Source organism: Physeter macrocephalus, chromosome 11, assembly GCF_002837175.3.
Source record: "Physeter macrocephalus isolate SW-GA chromosome 11, ASM283717v5, whole genome shotgun sequence".
Taxonomy (NCBI): domain Eukaryota; kingdom Metazoa; phylum Chordata; class Mammalia; order Artiodactyla; family Physeteridae; genus Physeter; species Physeter macrocephalus.
Window position 1 is genome coordinate 157,624,000 of NC_041224.1, and position 18,410 is coordinate 157,642,409.

Genomic DNA, 18,410 nt, shown 5'->3' on the forward strand with positions numbered 1-18,410 from the left:
CTGTAGCCCCAATCTTTAATTACGGTTTTTTATAAGCCGGCTAGGAACATTCACTAGCAATCAATAATTGTGTGTGTGTGTTGTGTGTGAGTGTGTGTAAGCACAGGAGGGCGTGGGTGTCTGACGTGCTTACTGATAAAGGGGAAGAGGATGGCTGCAGGGGCACCCCGGAGGTGGTGGGAGTGCATGGATGGGGTGGGGTGGGCGGGGTATCTGCCCAGCAGGTTCCCTGGGCCGAGTGAGTAGTGCATCGTCACTTGCCACGCCTCTTTGCTTCCACTGGTCAAATTGAGGGTTTGGGCCGGTCCTCACAGCTGGGCCTCGTGCAGGGTGCTGAACGGGCACCTGGGCTTTGGTGGTATCTTGGGACCCCCCCCCGACCCCTGGTGGGAGCAGGGAACTGTGGGAGGCCCCCCTCCCCATTCCCTGGGGATATGGGGGACCAGTCTTCCTCTGACCCTGAAGACTGGGATATGCTTGCCTTGGCGCGTTCCTACCCCCGCCCCTTGCAGCGCTCCTGGCAGCTGTTCCTGCCACACGGCCCTAGAGATGCCATGTCACTCTTCAGTTGCAGTGACTCTGCAGCGTCCCTGCAATGACTCTGATTTGGAGACTGGCTGTCCTTCTCAGAGAACAAGCAAGTGTTCCCAGGGAGCCAGGCGGAGGCTTGGGGTGGGGGTGGGGTCAGATGACCCCCAGGTCCCCTTTGCCCATCCTAGCTGCCGGAGGTGAGGGTCTGAGTTCACAGCTTTTCTCCAGAAAACATTCTCCTTGGTGCTCCTTCAGGAGTTACCAGAGGCTTTCCAAGGAAGTGGCGTTGATCTCATTATGTAACGGACAGGAATGTTGCTGAAGTTCCATCTCCCTTCGGTTCCTGGATCCCAGTCCCAGCAAGAGGGTGGGGAGGAAATGGAACTCTCACGTACTGGCCTCTTGGGGGTACCGGGCACCATGCCCAGGTTTCTTTCATCTCTCCCTGCTGGGGCCTGAGAACACACCGTGTCAGTCAGAGCCCCTTCAGTCGTGTGTGACAGAAAACAACTCAAACTACCTTCAGCAAAAAAATGATATTATAGGGTGGGCATCCAGGCATGGCTAGACCCAGGGGCTCAGCCATTGTGACCAGGATTCACCCTCTCTTTTGGCTCTGCTTTCCTCTTTGTTGCTACTGTGTGACCCCTGGTAGCTCCAGGCTTCAAGTTCAATTTTCAGCTTCAAGTTGAGCAGAAAGAAAGAAAAGCGCTTCTACAGTTCAAGCAAAAGTAAAACAGTTGAGTCTGATTGGACCAGTTGGGTCAATCTCTGATGTAAGCAGTGTGGCCTGAGGTACCCGGGGTTCTGATTGATCAGGCCAGGGTCTCACCCCACTCTGGAGTAACAGGTGGAGTCCACCTAGGTAAATCCCACTCGTGACATGTGCTTTTATGTTTGAGGCCTTTGGAATAGTAGCAGTGTGGGAGCAGGATGGTCCAGCCATTTCAAAAGGAGGAAGGAGTTGATACAATCCCTCTCCAATGGAAAGAATAGTGAATTCAGTCCTTCAACAATATTTGTTTAGCACTGACTAGTTCCAGTCCTGTTCTAAGTATAGGGAAGTCAGCAGCGAACAAAACAGAAAAAAATTGCTGCCTATTTGGAGCTGATGTTCTAACGCGCTATAGGGCTGATGGCCCTTTCGTTCTTAGTCTAAGCCCAGGTCCAGGATAAAGCGTTCTTGTGTGGAGAGACCCAGGGTGATTCAGGGGGATGATGTGGGAAGAATCTGGCCCTTAGGGAGCCCAGAACTCACGAGGGAGGGAAAAAGGCAAGTTGGGGAAGGGGGCAATAGGAGGGGTACAAATAAATACCCAATAAGGAAGAAGGGGGACAGGAAGCCAATCTGTACCCACCTCCCGTGACAGAAAAGGGTAGGCCCCTCCCATGTTGCCTGGACCTTTGGCCCCCGCAGGATGTTGATAAATGGCATGGAGTTAGTGAAAGCTACCAAAATGATGACAGGACTGGAGGGAGTGATTTATGAGATGAGATTAGCAAAGTGATGGTGCAGCCTAGCAAACAAAGGGATGGGGTGGTGGCCGTGGGTCGTGTGACCTCTGAAGTCCAAGGAGAGGAGAGGGGCTGAGGGGTAGGATGGAGTGGCTGCTGCCGAAGGGGGACAAAGAGAGGCAGCAGGGGCACGGACTGAGTGGACCTCAGCATGAGAGCCTGGGCGGTGTGAGAAGGAGCGGAGGCGTGTGGCACACATATACACATTTGCGTACGTGCGTGTGTGTGTGTGTGTGTGTGTGTGTGTGTGTGTGTGAATGTCTGGCCTCTCCAGAATTGTGAGGCTGTACAGGGAATTCAAGAAATGGAGGGGATGAGAATTTCAGACCTGGACAGTTTTGCAAAAGGCTTTTGGGGCCCTCCTTCCCATCTGGTAGAATATTCATATCTGGGCCATTTATCTGACCACTCAAGTCAGACAGACTTTTCCTTCAGGAGAACTGGAATGGCATTTCTAAGAGGGAAGGAGGGAAGGAAGAAAGGAAGAGAAGATGGAAGAGTAAGGGGTATATGTTCCATTTCATAGAGAAAGTGAGGCACAGGAGGGGCAAGGTACTTGGGGTGCTATCACACATGAAGACCAAAAGCAGGGCTCTGGTGTGCAGAGATCTCTGCCAGGTGGCTGGGTCAAGAGTGGACTTGGGGACCCATGTTGAGGCTCAGGCAGCCTCAACAAGTGGTAGCTGTTGGGTTTGGAGCCTCTAGGCTGGGCTTCCTTGAGCTTTCCAGATTGGTGGGGTTGGAACATCTTCCATCTGATCCCCGGGCTTGGGCTGCTCTGGGCCCAGGTTCTGTTAACTTCTGATCATATCCATATGTGAGAGCCTCGGAGACACAGTGGTGGGTAATTAAATGGGTGGATGATGCACGGTTCTGAACCCTCGAGATGGCACGTTTTTGGCTTTAAATTGAGGTGCTCAGGGAACCCAGGCACAGGTATGAGACCCACCCTCCACGTGTGTGTTTTCTGTCTCACTCCCTGCACGTGGCTGGTGTGAATTTCCATGGCACTAAAGGGCCCAGGCGAAGCAATTGATAGAGGAGAAAATTTGTCTTGGGGGTACTGAGAAGTGCTGGCCCTGGCCCATCCTCCTGGCCCCTCTCCCAGAATCGAGTCATCTTAACTGCTCTGTCTTCTCTCCACTCTTGACAGATTCATGATTTGTTCATGAGCTTTGACGATGCCCCTCTGGGAGCTGCCTCCCTGGCCCAGGTCCACAAGGCGGTGCTGCATGATGGGCGGACGGTGGCCGTGAAGGTCCAGCACCCAAAGGTGCAGGCTCAGAGCTCAAAGGACATTCTTCTGATGGAGGTGAGAGCCTTCCACCTTCCCCTTCCTTCATACTCATTCTGCATTTCCCTGGGATCCAGGCAGTCCCAGTGAAACTGGTCCAAGGCCTATAGTTTGGAGTGTGGCCCTTTGAGCGGCAGAGTGAAAGAGGAGAGCTTGAGGCCACAAAGCAGGTGTCACGACAGCGCTGTGGCCAGGGGACCCATGGCACGGTTGCTTGATATTTGATTCACTCCTGGGAACCGTCTGTGGGTGGTCTCAGAACACGGTGGGCAGCTGCTGGGGCCAAGGAGACCTCAGGGGGATTTTGTAGAAATGAGACGACCCACAGGTGATTTCCTTGGGGGTAGAAAAAGTTACTTCCTAATTTGTTAAATTATAACAAAAGGGAGCATGTGGTCAATCAAGGGATATGGAAATGACAGGCAGATCACATAGAAATATTTATGCAGATGGCGTACATGCTTCCCTGATATTTTGTTTTGAATGAACAAAACGTGTATGCCCTAAAATGGCCCTGGGACAGCTGTAGTGGGGACTGTGCCTCTGGACTTGTCTAGCTCCATGCCTGGAGCAAGGAAAAAGGGTGAGCGACCGGGGCTTGGACGGTAGCCAGCACCCCCAACGGAGGTCAGCAGTCTGCCTACCCTGCCAGCTTGTCCCTCTCCTTCCTTTTCTCTTTCCCTTTCCTTGGTTCCCTTTCCTCACTTTGGACACTTAGTTTATTCTTTCAGCTCACTTTGACTAAACTTAACACGTACACAGCACACAAGAGTGAGTGACCTACATCTTCATCTTCAGGGGAGCTCCCCATTTAGTGGAGCAGACAGGCTTGTACACAAAACAGCCCTTGACTATGAGCTCCGTCAAAGGGGTGTTTGCAGAGTGCCTTGGAGCCCTGTGCCTGGACTGTTGGGGGCATCAGGGGGGCTTCACCAAGGCACCCACGAGACAGCCGGGCAGGGGAAGGATGACCCAGCCTGTGCGAAGGCCCTGAGTCTTAGGGGAGCAGGGCGTGCTTGGAGAGCTTCAGCTGGTTCAGATGGAACGAGCTGGGCGTGGGTGCAGATGAGGCTGGGAAGGTAGGCAGGACAGAACATGAAGGGCCTCGTATTCCAGGCTCAGGCGCAGAATGGTATACATAGTAAGTAAGTATTTACGGTTGAACCGAGCAGATCTGATTTTCTTCTGTAGTCAGTGGGGAACCATTTAAGAATTTTAATCAGGGGAATGTCGTGATCAGATGTGCCTTAGAAATAAAAGTCTGTTGACAGTCTGGAGGATGTATTGGAAGGCAGAAAGACTGTAGCCAGGGAGACTAATTGAGGGGCTGCAGCCTTGGTCTGAGAGAGAAAAGATGATGTGAACCAAGGCAGTGTAATGGGGGTGGAGGAGAGGCATGGGTCACAGGGTGGAGTCGTCAGGACTTTGTGACCAGCTTTACATGGGATGGGGGAAAATACTGGTATGAATGGAAATGAAAACAAATAGTAAGTTTCTGGCTTAAATGATTAAATTTAGGTGCCTTTAACGATGTGTATCAGTCGGGATTCAGTTGGGGGAAAAAAAGAACTTGCTCTAGGTATTTCAGAGGGAATTTAAAACAGAACATGGGGTTCACAGGGGATGGAATTGCTGAGAAGCCAAGTGGAATGGTGAGATAGTCACCAATAGCAGGAAGCCACTGCCACCCTCCAGGTGGAGGGACAAGGAGAAGAGGTGGTTCCCTGGAGCCCAGGTGCTGGGGCCACCTGAGGGGAGTGGATCACCGACTTCGGGCCTGTCACCTGGGCTTGGAGCCACAGATGCTGTTTGAGGCAGTGGGTGTTTCACCTCCTCCTGTTCCCCCCCGCCCGCCCCCCCCGCCTTATTCCACCAAACCTAGCTGGAAGCCGGTTGGCAAGGGAGCCTGGGGAATGTAGTTTCTTATGAGATTAAGGGGGTGGGATGGATGTCAGAGCAAGTGGAGCGGGTGATGGAGCAGCTATGTTCTGTAAGACATTGCCGTCAGTAGTTTTAGATCAGGATCTCTCTGTCGGTCTGCAATTCAACCTGGAAATACAGATTCTGGATTTATCAGCAAGGAGACTCATGGGAGCTGAATCTGGGGCAGTAGCTGAGATGACTTAGAAAAGCTATATAGAGTAAAAATAAAAGGAGGGGCAAAGAAAAAACTGTGAGGAACATCGTCTGGGGAGTGTGCCCAGGAGGATGAGTTCCTGAGGGAGCTAAGAAGGCATGGTCAGCGGGATTGGAGGAGAACCAGGACTGAGCAGCTACATCCAATGAGAACAATGTACAGAAGAGAGAGCACTGTCAGTGATCTAGCATCCCAACTGATACAACCACTAGTCTGCATGATGAACCACCTGAAAACGCAGTGGCTTAAAACACCAGTCGTGTATTTTGCCCATGACTCTGCAACCTGGGCAGGGTGTGGTAGAGAGACTCATCTCTGTTTTATGTGGTGCCAGCTGGGGTGGCTTAACTGCAACAGGAGGACCCACTCACACGGCTGGCAAGTTGGTTCTGGCTGTTGGCTGGGAGCTCAGCCGGGGCTGTGGGTCAGGGCCTTAGACCCTCACCGAGGCCTTGCCGAGGCTGGTTGGGCTTCCTCACAGCATGGTGGCTGGGTTCTAAGAGGGAGTGTCCCAAGAGAATAAGGCTGAAAGCACATCATAGTTTTATGACCTAGCCGTGGCAGTCACACAGGTTACTTCTTCCTTACTTTATTGGTAAGAGCAAGAGTCACAAAGTACAAAGTCCCCCTTGGTTTAAGAGGCAGGGAAATAGACTCTACCTCTTTTTTTTTTTTTTTTTTTTTTTTTTTTTTTTTTTTGCGGTACGCGGGCCTCTCACTGTTGTGGCCTCTCCCGTTGCGGAGCACAGGCTCCGGACGTGCGGGCTCAGCGGCCATGGCTCACGGGCCCAGCCGCTCCGCGGCATGTGGGATCTTCCCGATCCGGGGCACGAACCCGTGTCCCCTGCATCGGCAGGCAGATTCTCAACCACTGCGCCACCAGGGAAGCCCTAGACTCTACCTCTTGATGGGGGAGTGGCATGGTTCCAGAAGAGCATTAGGGTGGGAGGTATTGTTGCAGCCATTTTGGAAAATATAGTCTGTCAGAATTACTGCATGTTGTCAAATGCAATATAAATTCGTAAAGCTCTGAAAAGAGTATTTTGGATTTGGCGACTTAGAGTTAGTTCTTGGGAAGAGCAGGGAGAGTGGGGTGAGTGGGGTGGAAGAGAATTGAGGCCTCAGGGAGCAGAGACGGTTAATGTAGACTACTCTTTTCATGTTTAGCCATGGATGGTGGGGGAGGGTGAGCGTAGTGGTTAGAGCAGAGCACAGGATTAGCGGCGGGGACCTGGGGCAGGCTGTAGCTGATGGGGAAGGGGCAGCGGAGCTGGGGACTTGGAGATTTAGGAGAGAGAAGTAACTGATAGACTGGTTTAGGAGGAGCCTGGAGGGATTGGGCTCCAAGGACACAGGTGGAAACATTAGGCTTTGGCAGCCTTTGTTTGAGGCTAGAGGAAGGTAGTAAGGCTGGGTACAGATGAGTGAGTGAGGGAGAGGGGGAAGATGGGGAAAGTGGACAGCTGAGTTGCACCAGCCTGATAGCCTCTATTTTTTCTCTGAAGTAGGAGGTAAGACCATCTGCTGAGAAAGAGGGGGTAGGAGGTGGCATGGAGGCTTGAGCGGGGAAATGAAGGTTTGGAATATTGCTGGGTGCAGTGGAAAAGGGAGCTGACCGGGACTCGGGAGCGGGGTGGCCAAGTGGCATTGGGCAGCCACCTGGAAACCTTAGTTTTCTGAAGCATCAGTCAGTAGCTATGGAACAGCCATAGATGCAAGTGCGCTGTGAGTCTCAGAGGATCCCTGGCTGTCCTGGGACCCAGCAGCCATGCCTGCATTAGCTGGGAACCTGTCTCTGCCCGGTGGTGCCAGCAGACCCACTGGGGCTGGCAGGACAGCTGACATCTTTTCTCTCTTTTCTCTGCTCAGAGCCTCACTGCTCCCTAAGTAATGGTGGCCATAAGGTCAATATCAATAACAGTAGTAATAAAAATTTGGCATCTTCCTGCCTGAGATAAGCAGCGGATGCTTTTCTTGGAAATTACCAGCCCTGTGACTACGTGCAGAGCACACAGTGGCTCCTGCGCCGTGGCTGGGGCTGGGATCGCGAGGCAGATCAGAGACCTGCACTCACAGCCTTCGGGACAGAAGCTGGAAATGAGGCCTGAGGTCACCACCTCCGTGGACTGTCAGCATTAGCAGCAGCACAGAGTGGTACTGCCTTGTCCCTGGGCTCGGCCTCTGGTGGAAAAAAGTCCTATCTGGTCACCCTTCTCTGCTTTACGACTAAGAGGTGCCAACTGGAAAGCTCATTTTGTTTTATATTTGAAATGACTATTACTATTTTTTTCTAAGTCCAGACCTAAATGGTGCCTTGATTTTAGGAATGACATGTGCTCCAGTGTGCTTGGTAGGAAAAAAATGATTTCTAGGAGGCATTAGGGCTATCATACCCACCAGAAACTTAGAGACAGAGGGGAGGCAAAGCTACTTTTCTGCAGAGCCTTCTGGTGTTTCTTTTCCTGCCAATTCCAGGTATTGTGTGTCCTCATGCTTCTCTCCCATTGTCCACTGTTGCATCTCTCTCATCTCCAACCCTGTGATTGATCACAGCCTGGTCTTGAGAGGAAGAAAACCTGATTAAAGTAGTTCATACTAAGGAGAGAGTGGATAATAGGCTTAACCTCTGGATATTTGTAGTTTAAGAAGTGGGCTTGTAAATCCAAACACATATCTGCTGTAGGGATAGAGGTTTGCAGAAATGAGACTTTTGAGAATAAGGAGGTGGGGGCTACTAGCTATATCAGTTAGTATGCTTTTAACTGCATGTATCAGGAAATCGAACTAAAAGTGGTATATAAATAATAGTAACCTATATTATCTTACATTACAAGACATCTGGAAGTAGGGTCAGCTGTTTCAAGGTTGACTAATCCATCACTTTGTGGTTTTTAAGGACCCAGGTTCTCTATGTCTTCCACTCTGCCAGCTCAGCTTCCTGGCTTGTCCTTCTAAGGTAGTGCCCCTCATAGCTGCAAAAGAGCTGCGGGGTTCCTGCTATTACAAGTAGATGACGTCCAGATGCCAGAGAGGGCCTGTTTCTTCCTTCCTATTAAAAAGTAGCCCCTTAATAGAATTCCTTTCAGTTTGCACTGGCCAGAAGCAGGCCCACATCCCCAAGCCTGAATCAGTCTTGGCAGGAGGATTGGGACCACTTTGATTGGCTTAGACCAATCATGATTTGCCTTCTCAGGCTAAGGCCTGCCTTCCTTGAAGGACAAGAAAGATGCAGAAAATTGAGGTTCTGTTAGCCAGGAAGTTGGCACCCAATAGCATGTGCCACCCTGGTGTTTTGTGTCTCCTCCTCTTGGGGAAGGGGATGGTCTCGGTGATAGCTGTTGACCAGTGCTAGAGAAACAGAGACTGACTCTCAGTAAATGGTGATGAACCTGGTGGTGTCGGTGACTTTGCACAAAAGAGGAAGGCACAGCCAAGGGTGTTTTCAGCTTTGTCATTATCACCTGATATTGTCCCTTTAATAGTTGGGGCAACTCTACTTCTAGATGCACGGCCAGTGACTCTTATTGATTTGAGTGGCTGTCCAGAGCCAGACTAATTGGGCCCAGAGATTGGAACAGTGATTCAGCAGCAAGGGGAGAACTGACAAGGCAGAGTCTGTCTGCTGGTGGGCTGGCTTTGCAGCAGTTCTTGCCTGCCCACGATAGCAGGGAGCTTAGCAGGCCGGGTCTCACTGCCACACTCACCATTTGAGAACAGGGTAGGACTCAGGTGACCCATGAGGCAGTAGTAAGACCATCATTCCCAGGTCCCAATAGCACTATCCTGTATCACTCCCTGTTATCTCTTAAGCTTCTGAAATTGATGATGAACACCCCCGTGCTCTATCACTCCCTAAAGAATCTAACTCATGGCCAGGCGCCCTGCCCTTCATGTACCACCTGTCCCCAAGGTGCTCTGCAGCATTAGGGTAGAACTCTCTGACCTGAGCACCAGAATCCCATCCACCATTTGATGTCATCCAGCCCATACCAAGGGACTCTAAAAGTAAAGACCTGTGACAGTTATGTTTTTGATTTTTTTTGAACATTTTCAATGCATGCTGTCTGTCATCTTGTTTCTTTTCTGAACGTGTTGATTGAACAGTAGGTGGCTAGGTAATATTTGTGTTGGCACAGAATCCAACAGCTGATTTTATTTTTTTTAAATACATTTTTAAAAGCCCCAGAGATGTAGACCATCCCATGGAAACTTCTCTTCACCCTGTAATTCTGCTTTCTAAAAAGTACGCACTTTCATAACTTATCAGAACAAAGATAAACCCCATGAATGGTAAGCTATTTGCATCACTCTGAACTGATTTTCGATCCTTGTCGAACATCCATTTTTACCAGTTCAGATCCGTGTAGGCGTTCTATTTAGTGTCCTGTTTTTCCATAGAACATTATTTCTTTTATAATATATAATAACTTGATAGCAGTAACTCGAATTTCAGTTGCATTCTACAGTTTACAAAGCTCTTTTTATGCCTTATCTCAAGCTTCCTATTGTATTGTCCTGTATTGTATTGCCTGAGACAGGGCTACATAAAGAAAGAAGTGAAAAAACAAACAAACAAACCAACACGTGGGTCCAAGTCCTGCATTTGAAATTAAAAGCTATGTGACCTTGAGAAATGCTTTAACCTCTTGGATCTGATTCCCCTCTCTGTGAAATGGGCAAGAAGAGGAAGAAATGAGAGCATGTATATAAAGTGCCTCATAGCGCAGTGCCTGTGCCTGGATAATGATAATTCCCTTTTTTTTTTTTTTTGCTATTATAAATAACAGTCACTAGTTTTCAGACTTTTATGTGACTCTCAATTTTTCCATTACATTTCTGTGTGGCTCATAATTTATTTTTCCTACTGTGAGCCAATAGCCCTATAGGAGAATGATTTCATTATTCTACCTTGAAGGAAGTATTAATTGTTGAATATACCTTGATTGATTAACAAGACTCCAGATCAAGTAGAATATTCTCAGGCATCTTAAAACTGTGGTTCCCCAAAATTCAGAGGTAGTCCTTTCTCCACCAAAATCTTAGAGGCATAAAAACTTAATGCATTTGGGTAATGCACGTGTGAACATATAATTATTTCTGTGGAGAGGGCAAACCTTTTGGAATGTTCATTTATTCATTCACTCATTCATTCATGTGAATATTCAGTAAACATCTGCTGGTTATTGAGTACATGCTAGGCACTGGTGGAAAATTGGCTGCTGGGAGAATTTTATGGAGAAGATAAATTTGGGAGAAAAATCAAAAAGTCAAATTGATAACAACACCTGTTTTATTTTCGTTGATTGCATCTGTTGTCAAAAAAGAAAAACTTGAATCTACTTAGGGCAGGCTCTTAAGAAGGGAACTGAATAAAAGCAGAAGGTGAAACTGAGGAGTTTTATTTTATTTTCCCAAGCCAAGAAAAGTCTAAAGTGACAGCAGCCCAAACCATTTTAGACTTGGACCAGACAACTTTTAACCTGACCCCTCTCCCCACCCACTGTGAAGTTCAAGGGGTTGATAACCCCCCTGAATTATGTACAAAATTATGGGAGTATTTACATTTTCTGGGCTTCATAGCTGGCATCAAAATTTCAAATTGGTGACTTTCTATAAAGGGGATGGTGTCCTATAAAGCTAAGAACCCCTGACTTCCATTCAAACAGACCCTCTCATTTTAAAGTAACCAAGGAAGTGACATGCCAACCACCACAGAATGCTTTTGAGACCAGTTTTATGAGTAGTGCAAAGTTTTTTGGGTTATGAATTAGTTTACTAATTAGTTATTAGCAATTAATATCAATCAATAAAATCTTTGGCTGCTTTTATGATTCATGACATTAAGTATTAATAATAATCAATAGTACTAGTAATGACTAATCACATAATTGATTAGTAACAGAAGAGTCTTTAAAGTGCCTTTCAGTGCTGTTTGGATATTAATGGTAATTAAAAATTTCACAAATAGCAGTGACCATACAAATGATGAGGAGTTATTGTGTGGCCAGAAGCCTCATCTCCTGGTATAGACTCCACTGGGCTACACGTGGGTCTCTGTGTATACCTACGTCTGGTCCAAAGTCATTACCAAGAAGGTAATCAGTACATTTTGATTGAACAAATGAGTGAGACTCCTTGTGGCTCCTTCCTTGTCCCTCCTGGGTGAGAAGCTCTGGAATCTAGGCTGGAGCAAAACACCCAAGAGGGTTCTTGCTTGAACTCAGAGCCCAGAGATTGGAATTCAGGTGCCTCGGATGGCAGGTGTGCCCTTGGCCTGGGCCGGGCAGGTGCTTCTGTTTCCTGTGCACCAGCTCTGCCTCCCCTTTGGTGACAGCTGAGGGCCATCTGAGGGCACGGTGATGAGACAGGATGCCCGGCTCTGACACATGCGGCCTGGGCCTCACTGTTGCCACCTCTTCCTTCTTGTTTCGTGTGACGGAAACAGAAACAAAACATAAACTAAATCGATTATCATAAGGTCACAGGTCTAGCCCCTGAAAGACTAGACAAGACTTAAAGGAAATTAGACTGAAGCTGAATGTAATTAAAAAGGGTTTGAGAGAAATTGAGTATAATAACCCTGTGTGATGATTCTTTTAGAATGGCGTCTGGTACATTGCCTCGGACATAGGATTTAAAAACAAAGCTGTAAAATGCATTGTAGTTAATGGCCCTACTTTAGATTTATTTCTTTGTGCTGCACGTGCCTAATACAGTGTTGGACATCATATCATAGACCAGGGCAAACAGAAGCATGAGACGAGGCTCATAGCTGGGGCTCAGTAAGGCCTTCTGGATAGACTGAGTGGTGTCTTGGTCAGCTCAGGCTGCCATAACAAAACACCATAGACTGGGAGGCTTAAATGACAGACACTTATTTCTCACAGTTCTAGAGGCTCGGAAGTCTAAGGTCAAGGTGCCAGCTGATTCGGTTCCCGGTAGGAGCCTCTTCCTGGCTTGTAGACAGATGGCTGCCTTCTCCCTGTGTCCTCACCTGGCGAAGAAGCGGAGAGCTCTGGTCTCTCTTTCTCTTCTTATAAGGACACTAATCTTGTCACAGGGGCCCTACTTTCATGAGCTCATCTAGATCCAATTACTTCCCAAAGACCCCACCTCCAAACACCATCACCCTGAGGTTAGGGCTTAACATATGACTTTGGGGGCTACATAAGCATCAAGTCCATAACAGATGGGGAAGGTCTCTTGGTACCAATAGGCCCATGGTTCTTTAGTTCTCGTTCCTTGACCTTCTGCTCTAGCCAGGGCTAGAGATGGGGATTCTCAGAGAACTTGAACCATAACCTATACCAAGAATTACTGGCAGGATCTGTCAGTGGTTCTCCCCAGGCCCAACTTTGAACACCAACAGGAGGGCTTATAGAACAGGAGAGGTGCCTTCTGCATGCCTCCCTCTCCCCACCCCCCCGCCCCCCCAAAGCTGGAACATCCCCCATGTCCCTGGCATCACCCTTGCTTACCCACTACAGTGCTACAGTCTGTGAACTTGTGAGACCATCTCACATCCAGAGCTCCAGTGGTGGCGTAGCCTCAGAACTGAGTCCCTGCCCACGGAGGGGCCGTGGTGTACTCTGCAGATGTCAGACATCTGGGCTCTTGTTCTCTGCCAGTGATGTTTGTTTCACATAATTAAACTGACAACTGAAATGCCAGATAAGTCTTCTGAAACTCACTCTTTCATCATGTCCTGACTCAAGAGTCCACAGTGGGCCCAGATCTCCAAAAATCCAAGCTTTTTACCCAAGTGGTCAAATCCCTTATCTCTTACTCCTCTTGCCTTACCCAACCTTGGTTTCTTATTCCAATTTGATTTTTTATCATGAAATATTTTAGACGTATTCAATACAAAAAGCATAGAAAATAATATAAATGCTCAGGTACCAACCACTCAGCCTAAGAAATAAACAAAATGTAGCTGCTGCCCCCTCCCAGCCCTTTATAAACAGGACCACGAAGCACAAATCTGGGAGAAGCAAAGGCAGCAATTCAGCAACGTGCTTAAGAACAAGGGTTTTGGGGCCGGGTAGACCCAAGGGGAATTCTGGCTCTGCTTCCTTGCTGGGCAAATTCAGGAAAATCACATAACCTCTCAGAGCCTCAACTTTCTTAATCTGTAAAATGCAGATGATAAGGGTGTGTACCTCCCAGAGACACTGTGAAGAATAAATGGAGGAATAAGGCAGGTAATAGTGCTTACCCAGTGCTGGGCAAGTGGGGAACGCTCAGTAAATGGTGGTGGCGGTTTCTGCTCGCGGCTGTTGGGCTTTCATAATCTTGGATTTGGACTACAGAGATGGACCCCAGGGGAGCCGTTTCCCCACCCACCCTTACTCCAGGGGCGGCCTGGGGACTTGTCAACGCCCAGACCCAGGCAGGAGGACAGAGAATGTACCTCCCTTGGTGGGGGCCATGGACAGACTGATGGGGTGCTTGATGGGTTTTAGGCGCTCGTCCTGGCTGTGAAGCAGCTATTTCCAGAGTTTGAGTTCATGTGGTTGGTGGATGAAGCCAAGAAGAACCTGCCTTTGGAGCTGGATTTCCTCAACGAAGGGAGGAACGCCGAGAAAGTGGCCCAAATGCTCAAGCACTTTGACTTCTTAAAGGTAGGAGGTCAGGGCCATGGGGCCCTGGTGGTCGGGCGGAAGAGGGCAGGGGAAAACTGGTCCCAGCCCTGAGCAATCCCCCTTGCAAGACATGAGCGGGGACACATCTCCTTCCTGAGTCTTCCTTCTGAGGGTGACTGATTTGTCCCTGGTGATGCACATTAAAGCCCTTGAAGGCAAAGTTATTGATACAAATTAGCAAAGGGGATTGTTGACTTTTTGAACAAATATTTTTTTATTGAATGACCAACAGTTGCAAGACCTTGAGCACTCCTGAGGGCCTGTAAGCCATGGTTTCCACCTCCGTGAACCATGGGATGATGACATTGATGATGGTGATGGTGATAGCTAACGCTCCTATACGCTGGCACTGTTCCTAAAACTTTACCTATATTACATCAGCTCATTGAGTACGCAGGTCTGTATCACACAACACATGTGTCCTAGAAATCTCCACAGTATGCACAATCGCACAACAGAAACCACAAGGTCTATGGGCAAAATAGGGTTAGGCTTACCACACTCAAAAATGTCACCAGTGACCCAGAAAATGAAAGCGGATAGGAACCTAATGAAATGGTAGCATAGTTTTACACATGGTAAGTGGCTAAGAAATACATAAGACCACAGTACACATGCCACTTTACTCGACACGGGCTTGCAGAAGTGGGCATCAGAAGAGTGGCTGCTTAGGAGTTACTGTGAAGAGGTGGAAGTGGGGGTCATCTGAAATTGGACAGCAGTTGTGACACCAGTTATGGGTGAGTGTAACCCATAACACACGTGGTGATGTTTGAGGTGTGTCTGCTTTGTGTATTCCTGTGTGTATCAGTTGGATGCAGTTTTCTGCATTTCCGAGTATTTCTCGCAGATGATACTGCACATAAGTGAATGTAAAATTTGTGTTACGATCAAATTGTTCCCTAATTTATCAGTCACATTGGAACAGATTTGTGTTTTTCAAGTATTTACTAGAACTGCTGGTGTGATAGGAGACACTTACTGTGGGAAACAACATCAAATGACACAAAGTCCCAGCTCAGTGAGAGGTCCTGCTCTAAGGATTCAGAAGAAGGGGCTCCTGTGGGGAGCAGGGCAGGGAAGGCTCTGCTGAGGAGCTGGCCTTGGAGCTGGTCTTTGAGGACTGTCCTGATGTTCCCCACAGGGCCCGTGGAGGTCGGAGTGAGAGAGATGCATGCCCACACCACTGCTCTTCCAACACATTTTGTCCATGGTGGGGCTTGGATTCATTTTCCGGGGGTACTGCTTCATCACAGCAGTGCAGGGGTTGGGTCCCTCTGGCAGTCTACATGGAGAGATTGACTTTCAACTCTTGGAAGAGATCGACCCTTTGCTCTTCACTGGGGAGGCCTGGAGAATGTGGGAGGGGGAGGCACAGGGCTCCAGGTACTAGTTCTGGAGCAAACAGTCAAGTGGGGTTCTTCCTGGGGAGGGTGTCTCAGCATGTGGACTGGAAGGTCTCTTGCTCTGGACTAAAGTATCCACGTGGCTTCTGAAGACATCCTGAGAAACAGAGACCGTGTTTATACTGTACTTCTGCTATCCGGATTGATTAATAGAGATGGGGAGACTGAGGGTGCGTCTACCCTAGCTGCCTGAGAGTCCTAAAGCTTGGTTCACGGGAGGAAGACCTACAACTGTGATGAGCAGTGTGGCGTCTTGATACGCTGATTTGGTGGAAGGTGTAGCCACTGGCAAAGTTCAGCTTTTTGAGTGAGTTGGGGGTCAGGTCTGTCAAGATGCCCCCAGTGTGCTTGACTGGCTTTTCCTTAAACAGCCCTACAAGGCAAATGCCATTATTTGTACAGACCCTCTTGCTTGGGGAAATCCAGATGATCTGGTGACATTGCCCCAGCCTTGAGTTTCAAACCACCAATTCAATGAAAACTTGGCTTTCTAATGCAAGTAATAATATTAACTAATTAGAATAATGCTGTGGGGTCTGAATTATGCTTCCACTTACATATTCCTTTTCTTTCATTCTATTATTCCACATTTATTGAGCATTTCCTGAGCCTGTTGCTGTGCTAGCATCTGGAGGGTACCTAGATGAGTAAGAGATGGTTGGCTCCTGCCTGGGAAGACTTCCCATCTAGTGGGGGACAAACACACAGCATGTTGTTATAGTACAGGTTGGTTAGCACTATGCCAGAGACTGGTCTATGTTTCTGTGGATGCCCAAGAGGAAGTACTTAATTCCACCCAGATAAGGAGCTCAGAGGGGGCTTCCAAGACGTGTTGATTGTACAAAGGGATAGGCAGTGTTCACTGAATGTTTCTTCTGCGGCACTGAACACTATGCTGATACTAGGACACTGAATCCTTCTAACAACCATCACCCCATTTTACAGATGGTAGTCTTAGAGGAGAGGAGTTAGGGTACAAACAGGATTTTCTGACTTCAACTCTGAGGCTCGTCTAAGGACATTCTGTTGCCTCTTAGCCGGCAGGGGTGGTCCTCCGCGCCAAACAGAACCGGCTCCTCCACTGTTCCCATGGAAACAGCAAATTCGTCCCCTGGCTGGGGCCAACTAGCCTCTGTCAGACCACGACATGTAATAATAATAATAATAACACAAATTTTTGAAACGAGGATGCCAAATGGGTAAATAATTAGTGTAATGATTTGACCTGCTGCTTCTAAGACCCGCACACCATTCCTAAGACAATGGTAGAATTAAGGCTCCTGAGTAATTAATTTTCTCTAAACACATAACAAGTGGGAAGCAAATTTTGTGTTGCGAACCCAGTTCAGCTCTTAAAACAGGAGATAGATTGCTTTTGCACACTGGCACCCCATCACAACATCTGTGTGTAATTAAGCCTCAGCAAAGAGTTTACCTCTCAGTGTGTGAGGCCTCTTCCAGTGGGGTTTAATAACCTCAGCCCTATGCTATAAATCTCTGAGCCTCAGACAAGCACTGAATGCAAATGTGGTGTCGGGGAGACGGGGAGAAGGTGAGGGGGCAGCCAGGCCGAACGGTCAGACCAGGGCATTTGTAGATCTGGCATCAGAGTGTGTGTATGCTGTGGGGAGGGGACAGGACAAGCAGTGAGGTTTGTGACTGACCTTGGGGACAACTGGGACACGATAGAGGGAGAAGCGTTATAACCACAGGGTTTGGGACTGGAAGGGATGAGACTGTGTCTCTATATGTGGAGGTGGGGCTTGGTGGGGGGTTGTCTCTTGAGCAGGGGCCACTCCAGGGTTTTTTAGTGCTAGGTAAGGGGCCTGGGACTCTCCAGAAACTGTGGGCAAACCCTGAGGAGATGAGCATGCTTTTGGTGAAACACCATAACTTCCTAAGACTCTCAAAGATTAAGAAGCACTGATGTGTAATAATTAGTGTTAGTTAATATTTTTTACATGCCTATGCTGTGTGAGACACTTTTAAAGTGCTTTATGTATATTTACTCTTTAATCCTTATACAGGCCCCACAAGGGAAATGCCATTATTAGCCCCATGTCAGCAGCAGGGAAGCTGAGGCCCAGAGAGATGAAGCCACTTGCCCGAGGTTGCAGTTTCCTGGTAAGGGACAGAGGCAGCCTGGCCCCAAGCCTGCATGTTAAACCTTGAGCTCTTCTCCCTCTGTAATAACTTATGGGCAGATCTGAGTTATGCTGAACTGTCTGTTGCATTAGCTCTCAGCCCTGGTTGTGTTTCAGAACCAGTGAAATTCTACGTGGCTGTCATATGGCAGCTGCCGCGCTGAGCACCAGGTCCTCAGGCATGCTAGTAGGAAGTAAGGAGCCTCGCTTTCCTTGTTAACTGTCGTCACCCTTTTACAGTGAGGGAACTGGCACTCAGAGAGGTTATAAAACTTACCCAAATCACACAGCTTGGAGGTGGCAGAGCAGGGGCTCCAGCCTGACAGTCTGACTTCAGGTCTATGCTCTGCTCCACTGGGCTCGGCTAATGGGACGACTGTGGCCCTGGATGACGGGGGGCTGGCCCGGACAAGCCAGGTGTGCTGACCAAGCACAGGAACAAAGAGGAAGCACAGGGTCAAGGCCAGTTAATGAGGCTGAGCCCAGGGTTTGGGGCTGGAACTTTCCATAATCTGTGCCCCCCTTCCGGGGGTCAGGATTGGCTCTGGTATGGGGGCAGGCAGAGCCTACAGGAGTGGGGCCTCTGCTCTGTGGTGAGAAGTTTAGACGCTAGACCCAGAGGTCCTGATGGCCTATGTGGGGTGAGCAGGCACCCTGGCCAGGAGCCTCTCGGGGTTTATTTTTGTTTGGGCAGGGGACAGGGTGGTTCTTATTGCCTCGTTAAAAATTTTCTCTTTCATT

The 18,410-nt window shown here is 48.6% G+C and overlaps 1 protein-coding gene across 6 annotated transcripts in view; it reads left to right on the top strand.

Annotated features, from left to right (window-relative positions):
- Nucleotides 1-18,410, top strand: part of ADCK1 (aarF domain containing kinase 1) — a 115,185-nt gene that overhangs the window by 72,139 nt on the left and 24,636 nt on the right. For all 6 annotated transcript variants that reach the window (XM_028496234.2, XM_055088653.1, XM_055088654.1 and 3 more), the window contains 2 exons: nucleotides 3,200-3,358; nucleotides 13,940-14,098. In XM_028496234.2, coding sequence (XP_028352035.1) covers nucleotides 3,200-3,358; nucleotides 13,940-14,098 — 318 coding nt within the window. The remainder of the gene's footprint in view (nucleotides 1-3,199; nucleotides 3,359-13,939; nucleotides 14,099-18,410) is intronic.